The 13,962-nt window shown below is 42.9% G+C and overlaps 1 protein-coding gene across 1 annotated transcript in view; it reads right to left on the bottom strand.

Annotated features, from left to right (window-relative positions):
• LOC117750026 (inactive dipeptidyl peptidase 10-like) overlaps nt 1–13,962 on the bottom strand; it is a 53,400-nt gene that overhangs the window by 20,640 nt on the left and 18,798 nt on the right. The window contains exons 9-10 of the mRNA XM_034560869.1: nt 563–615; nt 286–367 (exon numbers count right to left, since the gene is read on the bottom strand). Of these exons, the coding sequence (XP_034416760.1) occupies nt 286–367; nt 563–615 (135 nt within the window). The remainder of the gene's footprint in view (nt 1–285; nt 368–562; nt 616–13,962) is intronic.

The following is a 13,962-nucleotide window of genomic DNA, read 5'->3' as shown; positions in this document are numbered from 1 at the left end:
CCACCCACCACGCTAATTGTTCCTTGTAGGTGTAAACCTACTTGGCTAATAAAAAGTTTCTGATAATAAAAAGTTTCTGATTCTGATTTCTGAACTCCGTCTGGTGTTGAGATGTATTGAAGTTATTGTGTTATTGTTTACGGACCTGCACGGGTCATCAAGTGAAAAAGTTTCAATAAAAATATCAAATTCCTATGAACTATCTTTGAACTATCTTTGGGGATGAAATGAGGAAGAGTCATTGCTGTCAGACTGACTTGCCGTTGTCCGGGCCTGTAAACTCACCAGCTGCTGGCCCTGAACGCCCCACGAGGCAAACTGGAGGACCGAATCCGACACCTCCGGAGGATTCAGCTCCCGCACCTCTCTGAGGAAAGGACGAAGCACAATAGTTCAACGGAATTTTACACCAACTCATCGGAGGCATTCATTTCTGTCGACTTGTTATTGATCCTGTAAGAACACTTTCTCGTTATGTGATAATATGAAAGATACAAAGACGCGTTAACGGCTTCTTTGTGTGTCACTGTAATATGATACTATTATTAATATGTTTGCTCACCGTGTATACAGGTTGTAGATCAGGTACGAGGCCAGGAAAGAGTGCTGGAAGATCTAAAGCCCAACACAAGAAAAAAATATGTTCAATATTTCTATGCTCTGGCCTTTGTTCCTCACCAATTAATACTTGGGATGATGAAGACTAATAACGTAGAATAGACACCAGAATAGATATTCTCTCAAATTAATGAGAAATAAAAAAAAAAACATTCTGAGGGCATTTTGTAAACATGTTTTTGTGATGTTTTTTTTCTTTTGGCACACCAGCTTTTTTTCCCTCAACCAGCTTTGTGTTATTTTCAGAGTTTTCCGCTCTGTACTTGTGCAGAATGAGGCTCTGTGTGTTTAATTGGACAGTTATAACAATAACACAGCACAGATTTTGATTTTAGAGGAAGTGAGAGTGAAGGGGGAACAATGGTCAGCTGTGCTCAGCTGTTGAAATGAAAGAGTGAGAGTGAGAGTGAGAGTGAGAGTGAGAGTGAGAGTGAGAGTGAGAGTGAGAGTGAGAGTGAGAGTGAGAGTGAGAGTGAGGGTGAGAGTGAAGGGGGAACAATGGTCAGCTGTGAGGAAGTCTGACTTTAAGACACGTTCATATGGAGCATGTGGGGGGCGGGACTCATATGCAGGCAGATGGACACGTTTCTCCATCATCATCATCATCATCATCATCATCATCATCATCATCATTATCACATATTCTTTTGTAGTAAAATGTACACGCATAGCCTGTTAATCAAAACAATTTAATTTGAATACATGAATATGATAAAGTAGCCGGCTAGACTCAAATTATTGTTAATGTATCATACATCCGCGTATTACTCCACTTCCCAGAATCCACAAGGCAGTGTGAGCGCACTACTTACTGAATTTGATGTCACACTTAGTACGAGTAGGAGATAAGATTGATTAGTTGATATCGCGAGACAGCGATCAAGCATAATAAGCATGTAGCGTATGATGCGTTCGTTTATCTAATACCAATAAAACATACTGGGAACTATGAGGAGTCCAAATTGTGCCTGAAGCAAGTTCATTGAACAAAGCCCCGGGTGTGACCTCTCCCGATATTTAAACTTTTCAAATGGGTAATTCTCCACCGTACATTTACTAAAAGTCAGAAAATAAAAGTGGAGCTGGGAAAGAACAGGATAGGAACTTCATTTGATTATTAAATATATCCTGTAAACCCACAAATGACTTGTTAATTTCCATCCTGCAAGCCCACACACACACACACACACACACACACACACACACACACACAACCATCTCATATCTTCCACTACTTTAATCTCTGCGTGTGCGATTAAAACCCTCCGAGCTCTCGTTTCAGATTTCATTCCATCATTTCATTTAATCACCCGTCTTGGACGATCTTCCACCCGCCCGGCCTTCACCCCTAATTTAGACTTCCTTCCTCTTCACTGCACACAAAAGAAAGGAACTATTATATTTGATATGGCTACTTGACTGCTCTTCTTCTCCCCCCCTCAAATAAAACAGCATCACTCAGCAGAGAGGTGACAGCTCTGAGGACTTCTCCATGAGGCTGTGCCGTGTGTCCGTGTTCTCGGCTCACTCGGGCTGCGCGGCACTTCTACATAATTCCTAGTATTACTACACGAGGGGTGCTTGGCATGTGTCAATTCTAATTACTATATACTTATACTATATATAATGTATTTGTTGCTTTCCACACATCCGAGTCATCCTCACCCTGGTGGAATCTGTGATGGAAACACAAAGCTGGGCGGACAGGAGGGAAGCATCAGACATTCGAGCGGGTGCATGAACACGCGTGTTAGATGGCTGAGCAGCCACGGCAGACAATAAATGCACAGCAAGTCCTTGCTGTGATATCAAGGAGGCAAGAGTATTCATTCAAGATTCTTTCATATTTTTAAAGAAATAAAAGCTGCACTTCTTCTGCACCGTATTTGGAAATAAGTTCCCTACTCTATGTGCTGTAGTGCCGGTAATACCGTTTGAACAGCAGTAATAAAACCGACGGCAAATTCCACGTCTGAAACGTGAAGCATTCTCTCCGAAGGCCAGCAGGGGGCGACTCCTCTGCTTGCTGTAAAGAAGTCCGATTGTACGCAATGGCTCTACTTGTCACTCTTTTTCTGAGGGGATGTTAGCTCGCCGCTGTGCTCTGGTGCGTCACTGCGGATGATAAAACAGGATTAATAGAATGGTCTGACAGGCTGGCTCTGTGATTGGCTTACCCCAGACTCTCCTGAGGTCACTGTAGAAGAGAGGACAAGGGCCGAGGGAGAAACAGTTGTGTATTGTGTAGGCTATTTGGGGCGACTGTGGGTCAGTGGTTAACATGCCCGTCTTTCAATCAAGGGGTTGGCAGTTCAATCCCCGCCCTAGTCAATGTGTCCTTGAGCAAGACACTTAACCCTGCATTGCTCCCCGTAGCTGTGTATAATGTAACATGTAAAGTGTCTTTGAGTATCTTGAAAAGAGCTATATAAATTAAATGGATTATTATTATTATCCATCACACAGTGTTTTGAATGGACTCAGAGGCTCATTCAGTGAGTGCCTATATGGGCCTCGGTGGTCTACTGAATGACTCAGAAGATCTTTTGCTCCAGCAGCGGTCCAATTTTTTAATGAACACTTTTAGATGTGGTTTTTAGATGAAGCATCTTTCTGCTGTTAATCATGTCTCAAATGGCTTTTTTAAGGTGTTTGTTTGTTGAGTGCTGTGACAACTATGTCTATTGTTTGTTGTCTGTATGAGAATGAATACATCTTCATAACCGGACCGTAATCACGGTCCCATTTAGAATCAAACTGTCAGGACTCAGCCAGCCGGACTCCCTCCTCAGCCCGTTGGAGGCGGGGCCAAGCCAGGTGAGCTCCAACTCACACCTGAAGCCACTCAGCTCGTCCCACAGCTGCAGCTCGTCAGCTCGTTGTATTCGGGGAATAAAGATCAGGACTGTCTGTGCTGACGTGGTGAGTTCGTGCCATGATGTCTGTGGACTTTCCCCTCCTCGGGTCTTTAGTATTTTCTTGTATAGATTATTTTCTGTTCGACCATCAAGTGGATTACCTTTTTTCCCTTCCCCTGGAGAAGAGGAGTTTTTTTTGTTTCTTTTGTGCTCAAATAAACTACGCCGTGTGTTCGGCTAAGACTAGAACCTTCCTGTTGTCGTGCGCTTGGGGGTCAGAGACAAACCGTAACAGTCCGTACTCGCCATGACGACCCAGCCGACACGCAGAGTGGATTGTCCAGCTCTGTTCAGGTTGCCCTTAGTAGGCAGCTGCATCTGACCAACACCCACTCTCACCAGCTGGAGGCGGCCTCCGTTGCCGTGCAGAACCTCCAAGCCCAGGTCCAGCCGCTCCACGCTTCTGTGGAGATCCTGACTCGTCAGCAGGCGGCATCGGCAGACCAACAAGCCGAGATCCTGCTACAGCTGCGGGCGTTGACGATGGCACTCACCACCCAGCCTGTGAACCCGCCCCCTGTGTATCCCTCTCCGGTTAACCCTGCGGTTTCCAACCCAGTACCACGGGAGCCTCTCCAGCCCACGACCGTTCGAGGGCGATTTTGAGACTTGTGCCACCTTCATCATGCAGTGTGAGTTGGTTTTCGCTCACCAGCCTAGCAGGTTCACCTCTGACACCGCTCGAGTCGCGTATGTGATTAACCTGCTCGCCGGCCGGGCAGCCCAGTGGGCTACCGCTTCCTGGGCCATGGGTGCCAGCTTCTGTCTCTCCTATAGGGAGTTTGTGGGGGGGAGTATTGTCAGGACTCAGCCAGCCGGCCTCCCTCCTCAGCCCGTTCACACGGTGACACCCGGTACCTCAGAGCGCTGCCAGGGCGCTACGGGCTTGGAGGCGGGGCCAAGCCAGGTGAGCTCCAACTCACACCTGAAGCCACTCAGCTCGTCCCACAGCTGCAGCTCGTCAGCTCGTTGTATTCGGGGAATAAAGATCAGGACTGTCTGTGCTGACGTTGCGAGTTCGTGCCATGATGTCTGTGGGCGGTCCCTCCTCGGGTCTTTAGTATTTTTTTGTATAGATTATTTTCTGTTCGACCATCAAGTGGATTACCTTTTTTCCCTTCCCCTGGAGAAGAGGAGTTTTTTTGTGTTTCTTTTGTGCTCAAATAAACTACGCCGTGTGTTCGGCTAAGACTAGAACCTTCCTGTTGTCGTGCGCTTGGGGTCAGAGACAAACCGTAACACACACAGACCAAAAAGCAAGGTAGGCTTTGGGGCGGGGCTACCTCGTGATTGACAGGTTGATCCCACAGCAAAGTGTGTTTTCACTTCATTAAAGTAAATTGTAACATTGTGGTGCCCTGTAATTGTCTTTATCAGTACTTAGCTCCACCCTCTTGTGTCACCTCTGGTTGCAAAAAACAAGATGGTGACTACCAAAATGCCAAACTCGAGGCTTCAAATTGTCAGTCCACAAACCAACGAGGTCCACTTCTTATACACCTGGTCAACCTATCCTGCCTGCAGCTCCCCATCCCCCAACTCCATCCCTCCCTCTGTTCATCCCTATTGGTATTCATCCACCCTCTCTTTCCTCCCCTCTTATTGAGTCCCATGCAATGCACACCTCTCCCCTCTCTGCTCCTCCAGGCCTGCATCTGTCTCGTGTGACTCATCCCCGGAGACAGACCCCCCCACTCTGAGGCCCAGTTCACACCTGGCCTCAGAGGCCGTCTCCACATGGGACCACCCGTGATCAGATCTCACCTCCCTCCTATATGCAAATAGAGGCATACGTCATAACTGTTTGCAAAGTCCCAAAACCTTGTTTGGAATTAACGGATGTACTACGGAAACAATATTTCATTCACTGTGGAGCTCAAAGGCTGGAAGGTTATTTAGCACATTAGAATAGATTAGATTAGATTTGACTGTATTCATCCCCAGGGGGAAATGTCATTTTTTACAAATATACAATACAATAAAATAGCAGGGAATATTACATTTAAGAATTTAATAAAGGAAATTAAAATGTACAACATAAAATAAAAGTGTATACAGTGTATCTAAAGTATAAGTGACAGCGGTGAAAGGTTTATTGATGTTGTTGAATTTGAGGAGGATTTTACCAGAGATGATTTATTATAAAGTCTAATAGCAGTGATCAGGAATGTTCTCCTGTATCTGGCATGTTCTCCTGCATCAGGAATGTTCTCCTGTATCTGTCCTTGTGAAGCGGCGCTGAAGCAGTCTGTTGGAGAACGTGCTCCACTGTACCTGCAGTAGGTGATCCGGGTTCTCCAATATGGACAATACTTTCTTCAGTGTCCTCCTCTCCACCAACAAGCTGTGACACCTTAAATGTCACTAAGACAACATTGATTGTTTTTTAATTTAGATGAATTTAATACACTTATGCAAATTGCATATATTCTTTTCTAATCTATTCTATTTGACTATTACATTCATCTTGGGTTCATTCACACCTGTCCGGATTACCCATGGTACCCCTACATTCATCCCTTCCTTCCCGGCCTGAAGACACTGCTTCCTCACATCCATCCTCTAGTATGCCGCTGATTTCGTTAAACGGTTGTCCACATGGTCCTTGCTGGTGTTGAGGTCACCACTCAGCGTGCTTTACAGATAGGACACAATGCAGCTTTTAAACTGAGGTCGGCCTGGAGGTCGTTCTGAGACCTCTTGTGTGACATGGTTAATTGGCAAAGCATGTGGTTCATTCATCGGCTTCTAGTTCACCATCGACTCTCCTGAATGCTTTTGCAGCTGATGAATAACAGCGTTCTTTGCTTATTTACACACTACAAGTGCATTGGCATGCTTTTCTGAATGAATCAAAAGCACACTCTTTATATTCTGCACAGAAAGCCAGAAAAAGAAGCAGAATTTTGTGGAAAGCTTTGACGCAGCAGAACAGTGCAGTGGAGAGCTTTGCTTGATTATGATGAATTCACAAGACAACTTGAGACAGTGGTCCAGCAGCAGGCCATTACTCTCCATAGATTCAGGCTGTCACATTGATGATTAACACATCTGCTGGCACCTCGATAGAATTCTGCCGTCTCCATCCCATCAAGCTCACAAAGCTCATTATCAAGCCCGCTTAGTTCGCCGACACAGAGATTGTTCCCGCGGCCAATCGCATTACACATACATCAAAGAGCGTGGGGGGGGGGGGGGGAAGCAATTTCCCCGGTATTAGACACGGGGACAACAATGTGTTCGTGTTGCGATAAATGGCACGTGCTACATTTAGAACTGCGTCTGTGAATAGAAAAAATGTCTTCTGCAGCATCACAAAGTCTCTTTTCTAACATTCACCAAGGGGAGGTGAGAGGAAAAGGGCTCGTGGGTAGCAGCTAAACCATGTGACCCCCCCCCCCCCCCCCCCCCCCCCCCCCCCCCTCCTCCTCCCCGTGTGTCATATTATGCACGACAGTACTACAGCGTGGAGCTGGAGGTAGATGGAAGTGATTCAGCAGAGTGAATTTATCCTCAAGATAGTAGAGGGAATCAAATTAACGTGAACATGTAGAAATGTTCCATCCTAACGTTGATTTCAAACTCTGATAATCCCCTTTATCAGTTCATATTCCGTTTGATGATATGAATAAAGAATTATATCACAGAATGTACTTATTCCCATGAATTACTGAAATATGATCTCCGCACTGCTCTAATGTCCACATATTAAGTACTGTATGTCAACCAATGTTTCTGTATCCTCGACAGACGGCGGTGCAGTCAGAAGGGAGCCGGAGAGCCGTAATTACCTTCCAATAAATCAATGATTAATTAGTCTTACAGTACATGTCGTCACCGCGGTTGCACCGTGGGACTGTGCAGAACACAATATTCAGAGCTGATTCACAACTCTACTGATGCAATAAGTTCTTCAATTATCCAGGTGCCGCTGGCTGAGTTTACGACACTGTCGTTAACCTCATTATTCGATAATTAGATGTGGGTTTTTAGGGGCAACATGCAGCACCAGTGGCAGCAGGTCCTGGTCTGAGTGGTGTCGGTGCTGCACGTTAACTTCATGAAGCAAATTCCTAATTTGTGATATTGGGCTATGTGAAATAAACTGAATTGAAATAATCTGAATTGAATGTACTTGTTTTCAAATTCATGTTTTGTGAGAAAAACAATTGACCACAAACACAATGTTGTTGGGTTAAACAATGTAACATGAGCTTTAGATAACTAAACTACATTGTTAGGTTAAACCAAAGTTTGATTAACTATCAATGTACCGTTCATAAAGTGTTTCCCTTGCGTTGGTTGAGCATTCTGTTGATCACACTTCTGCACCATCAAGCCTCTAAACAGCCGGCAGAAGCTGAGGCAGAACTTTGCTGCACTGTACATACACTAGGTGCAATGACGATGATGATAATCATGCAGAGCTGCCTCGGATCTGCACCTTATCACAACCATCGGATGCATTCTCAGCTTGTTCAGCTGATTTTAAATGCTGAAACGAATAGTATCAGAAGTATGTTTCCCTGTAATCACAACAACTCCCTTCAGTGATCTTTTTAAATAAATCCTCTCTCCCTTACTGGTGGTACCCTGGCTAACAAGTGCCCTCTCCACGCTGCGGTGTTAATGAGTTTCCCAGGGTTGTGTACACAGCCTGCTTCTATCTTTGGAGCCACACCTTGGAGGCCAGAGGCCCTTATCTCTCCTGCATGATGGGATCACATAGCTCAGCTTGATGAGATTAACACAAAGAGTTACTGATGAATGGTGATTGTTTGGTATAATATGTGGGAATACAGACGCAGTGCTGCAGTAAGCAATAGAAATATTAAAGAAAAACAATAGAGCTCAAAGGAAAAATATTGTCAAATTCCGCCAGCAAAAATGCAGATGTATGTTTTGTGGCCACACTTTTGAAGTAACCGTGAGCCTCGAAAGTCAAAAGACAGCCGGCAGGATTTTCTCAAATATTTCTCCTAAGACTACGCGTACAAATCCGTCTCGTCTCATACAGATTGATTTTAGAAAGGTTGAATAGCGAAAAAAACACATGATATGAGAAAAATCTCCGTCAGATTTCAAAGTGAAGAGGTGCAGAGCAGAATGCATGCTGCCTCTCACAGAGCGCTATGGAGGACAACAACAATAGAGGAGGGCAGACTAAGTATCCACTATTGTCCGTTGTAGACTTACATTGTTACATGAATAATTTCAGAATAACGAATGTGAATGTTAACTTTTCACCTTTTTCAACGAGTAGGTATAAAGCAAAGCAGTTTGCTCCCATTAGTAAATTACAAAAATGTGCTGTAACGTGTGTATGAATAATTGCTTCATAAGTATCTGGAATATTTCAAAGCTATTTGTTTTGCAGCCAGGAATCGGTAAGCTAATTCAATGTCATATGTGTGATATATGACGCAGCTAAGTACCATCTATCCAAATACTGTCTCTATAAATACAGCTAAATGACCTTCTGTAACCTCTTGGAGATGGTTTCCTTTTCAGCAGATTATGGCTTGAGGAAGATGTCAAATGTCTTTCTCCACTCAACAAATGTTGATCTATTATTTCAATATTGCTTCGGGATGGCAAAGTCAGACCGACTGTGTCCACCACTTTGGTCCTAACTGAAATAACAATGCAATGACACTTTATGCAGATATTCATGGCCCTTTAGTGCCACCAGCAGGTTCACTTTTGTGGTTTTGAATGAAATGTCTCAACAACTTTTAGACAGATTGTCATAAAAGTATGCTGATTAGTAATTACTTCCCTGACTTTCATCTGGCCCCACCATGAGGTCAAAAGATTACATTTTTCCAATACATTTTCCAAACTGATGTATTTACATATATAGTAGCAGATTATTGTGTTAAGTGAACACTCAATTATTGCACGAAAGATGCCTTGTGCTAAATATAGGGTTTTTCTTCATTCTTCAGAGCTCGCAACAACTTCATGGTGTGAATGAAAGGGCCATCTTCTTTAACATGATTGGAGGCCATTGGAGGTAGGGCAGAAACTAGCTTCAATTAAAAAATCTAGGGAATGAAGCTGTACCCTGAATAAGTGCATCAGGGGCCATCCTGCACGATGATAGCAAGAGGTTATTTTCTTTCAGGGAAATGGTTCAAATGGTAAAATCGCACACGGGGCAAGAGGCACAATACATTTTAATTTATATGTGGGTGTAAATACTAATTCTGGATTTTGGTTCTTGTAGCTTTCAGCACAGTGACCAGGAAATTGTCTCCATTATCAAACCTTTTCTCGATTTCTTTGCCAATGTCGGCATCTGGTAGTTTAAGGACCTCTCAGGTTGTTGCAGCGTCATCCATCAGGGACAAGTAATGATTGTGTATGATTTGTACAGAGTAACATGACTTTTTATACTTGATACATCTTTAAAGCCATTGCTTTATTGTAATCATTTGCTACATGTGCAGTGCCAGTTGGGAAACGGCCGGTTGCTTGGCTACTAAACATCTTCGCTCCCTTGGGTCATGAGCACACCTGCCATCCAACCCAGTACAGCCAAAGCATGGACTAGAGGCTCTGTTACACACTTTGACGCAATACTGGGTTGCACATTGTTGCATCCCAGGAAAAGAAACGTTGTTCAGGTTTGACAGTTTCTTCTGACTTTTGCAGTCTTTATATCTCCTGGGTCATGATATCAACAGTATATTTGTAGGTTTAGCTACGAATGCTGGTTGAGAACAGCCTGAAATAACACACTATTAATAAATATATCCTGTAGCTCTGAAGAGCTCACACTCTATTGTCCTCAACAATTCATCTGCCCAGTGCAAAGTTGATCGGATGAACGGGTGTTGAGAAAATCAAAGGACAGACATATGGAACGAGACTCGTCCCATTATAGTTAGATAGGAGAAGTAATTTACTAGTTTGTATTGTCCATCGAACATTTTGAAATTGGCTCCCTCTCTTCAAAATGCTGCCTCATAGTATTCATTGCAGTCATTTGAATTATATCTGCCTGAGCAACGTCGATAAAAAACTATTCCACCTCTGTACCAGAATCTGCTCACAACAATAGAAAATGCTGAAATAGTGAAATGAAAAGTGCTGTGCATCAGCAGTTGAGCACCAGGCCATACAGAACTGATCGGCCTGATTATCGTGTCTGAGCGCATTCACTCAACACGCACAAACAATCCTCCATCTCCATCTCCACCGGGTAAACACCACGTTAAAGGAAAACCGGCAGTTGCTGGGCCACAAAACTCACTGTTTGTTTTGTGCTATTGCCATTTTAGAAGAGGACATGCTGATGGGGGCTCAGAGTGCTGATCCTCAATGACGCCACCATTGAGGTGGGATTTATTCATTTTTTTGCCAAACCAATAAATCCCAATAAAGGATATACATTAACTTTAATCACTGTGGGACATATGTGGGATATGAATGGGAAAAAAGTCTTTTAAAACAACAATGATTTGTACTGTATTCTAAAAGAAATAGTATTCCTGTCAAGTTTTGGGGTTTATCCACGTATCAAAGTGGGATGCTCGGGGCTACTCTGCTTCTAAAGGGTTTGAAGGTTGGTGTCATTTCTATCCCCTTTGCAAAAGTAAGGAAGTAAACAACATGTTTAACATATAATGCTGTGTTCACACAATGACTCGATTACATACAAAGACACCGTGTACAAACAATAACGAGGCTGTCGTATATATATATATATATATATATATATATATATATATATATATGTTTTATATACATTAGATGACGTTATTTTGAGTGTTGATGGAGCAGCTACAATGTTAGCACAGCCTAGCACCGATCGACCAAAGCTCCGTAAGTATTTTAAAAGTTGTTTGCTTGTCATTTTGCGACGAGAACTAACAAAACATGAATTCATGACTTAACACATGACTTAACAAACCGGCATCATTGTGTAGCTATTTCAGCATCCCTTTTTATTATTTATTGCAATTAAATCACAGCTAAATCTGTTTATTTTGGGTTCATACAGATGTAGTAAACGTGTGGCTTGCTAGATACAGTGAATACAGGTCGATCGTATGAACCCAGACAAGACAATGTTTAGTTTCCCGTGGTAGCTGGGACTTTCCAAAACGTGTATGAAGCAGCAATAGTAGTTATTTCTACCACGGTTGATGTCGGAAATAAGTGGTTTAGTTGACAACAGTTTCCATGGAGATAAGCCACTCCTCCTCTCCGGCGCAGATTAAGTGAATGACGCAAATAACCACAAATGATCCCACAAGTTAACTCCTGCAACTAAGGAAATGCAAAAATTTGCTTCACGTTTGGTGTGAACGCAGCATACCAGCGTTGTCGCTACTGCGGAGTGAAGCTAATGGGGAAGTGTCTTAAAGCTGCATTCTCTCTACTGACCAGCAGGGGGCGATTCCTCTGGTTGTATAGAAGTCTATAAAAAATGACTCTATTTCTCTCTTGATTTATTCCCTCAGTAAACATTGTAAACATGAGTTTATGGTCTCAATCTCTAGCTTCAAGTCTTCTTTAATACAGCGTGATGTTCATTTAGTAAATGATGGTCATTTAGAGTCAAACAGACCATAAAGAGGAGTATGCTTTAGGGCGGGGCTAGTGTGATTGACAGGCCACTGCCTCTACCGGAGCCGTATATGGCGTCTCTAAATCCGCATTCCAAACTATGGAAACTTATGTTCACCGGTTGCAAAAGGTCGATATGGTGAAGACCATAATCATAGATGGCGACAGCCCAAACCAATGGGTGACGATGAGCACGCCCACTTCTCATATACAGTTAGAGCTGTGTGCACACAGCCAATCCCGGCTGTATGGTCTACAGCTGCTGCTGTAGTGAGACAATCACACATTGCATTAAATGGACCAACGCTTGAGGTGACTGGCTGTGAGCAAAACAATGCAATTAGCAATTGTGTTGGTCTATTGCAGGTTTTTCTTGCCTAGAGAAGACTCGATATAACTTAGTACTGGGTTATTACTGCTATAGTCTACTGATATCCAGCCCTGGTGATGACCCTACCTAGATTCTGAAAGGTTAAATTAAATGTCTGTTGTCTAGTGGGCACTTGGCCTTACCTGCTGGGAGCCAAGAGTGGCTGCCAACCCCATCCAAGGCCCTCGGATGGGGTTGATGCAGTTATTTTTTTTTCTGGGGCCAGCTTGTCTCATAAGCCAGCTGAACCTCACCCATGAGACTTGGCTGGACTTGAGGGGCTAGTTTAAGAGTCTAGCAGCCTGGGAGTGCAGCTGCGTGTGACAGCAGGAAGGGTAAAAGTTTCTGCGAGGAGAAGCTGGAAGAAACAGCCACAGCCGGAAGTAGTTGAAGCAGAGCAAATACTGATTGCTTTGACTGATTTAGACCGTCGACTTCTTCCCCCCGTTTGCAAATGTAAGAGGGAAAAAAGGATTGCTTTGTTGAGTGTGACTGCAGGTTTGGCTTGGTGGGTGCATACTGTATATACAGCTCACATGAGTAAGTGAGTGATTAGTGAAAGTCCACAAATACACCCGGGCTACTATTTTATAAAGTACAATAGTACTTTATAAAACCCCTTCTAATTGGTTTCTAAATGACACATGAGTGGTGGTGGTGTGTTGAGCAACAACTGCATGTTTTATATTATGCTCATGTATTGTGCCAGTTGACAAACATTGATTAATGTGTTCCCTATTGTGCCATACAGGGTTGTGAATCATATTATACAGGTAAGTGTTATTGATAATGCATTAGCAGATTGCTCACTTGAGTTAATCTGGTGTTAGCCCGTAACTGTCTTAATCTGGAGGTGATTAGGATGTCTGTGTGCGTCATGGGATTGAATATTTAATCAGACTCAATGTAAAATAATAAATAAAAGATTGATATTGTATTGTGAGTATTATTAGGGTTAATATTATGATTATTGGCATGATTATATTTGGATTATTATCATTTACATTATTATTGTTGTTTTTATTATTAATGACAATAATAATAATATTTAGTAGAATAATGATGATTGTTAGATCAGACTGCAGCATTTTATAAACAAAAAAAGCAAGTTAATTTCGTAATACATTTACATTAACGACTTCATACTCACAGCACTGATATCCACATCAACATATCTTAGAATAGAGCTTTTTTTTTTTTCATTGCTTATTTACTAGTGAAAATAAGAGAAAGTAATGAGCACATTGTCATAATGTGAGCTGTTGAATTGGATTGCATTGAACAGGTTTATTTGTGTTCACCCCCGTGCCATCTGTCATTGTACTCTCATTGTGAATCATCCAATGGCCTCCAAGGACTGATTCACTTTAATGAGCCGAGTGCGACATTGATGATTATTGTCTCGTTTACTGATGATTTCAGCCATGGTTTCGGCAATCGAGCATGATTTTGTGCACATGTGCACACCCTCCGAAAGCA

The sequence above is a fragment of the Cyclopterus lumpus genome, chromosome 21 (genome assembly GCF_009769545.1).
Source record: "Cyclopterus lumpus isolate fCycLum1 chromosome 21, fCycLum1.pri, whole genome shotgun sequence".
Lineage (NCBI taxonomy): Eukaryota > Metazoa > Chordata > Actinopteri > Perciformes > Cyclopteridae > Cyclopterus > Cyclopterus lumpus.
This window is presented reverse-complemented; position numbering and strand designations above follow the sequence as displayed.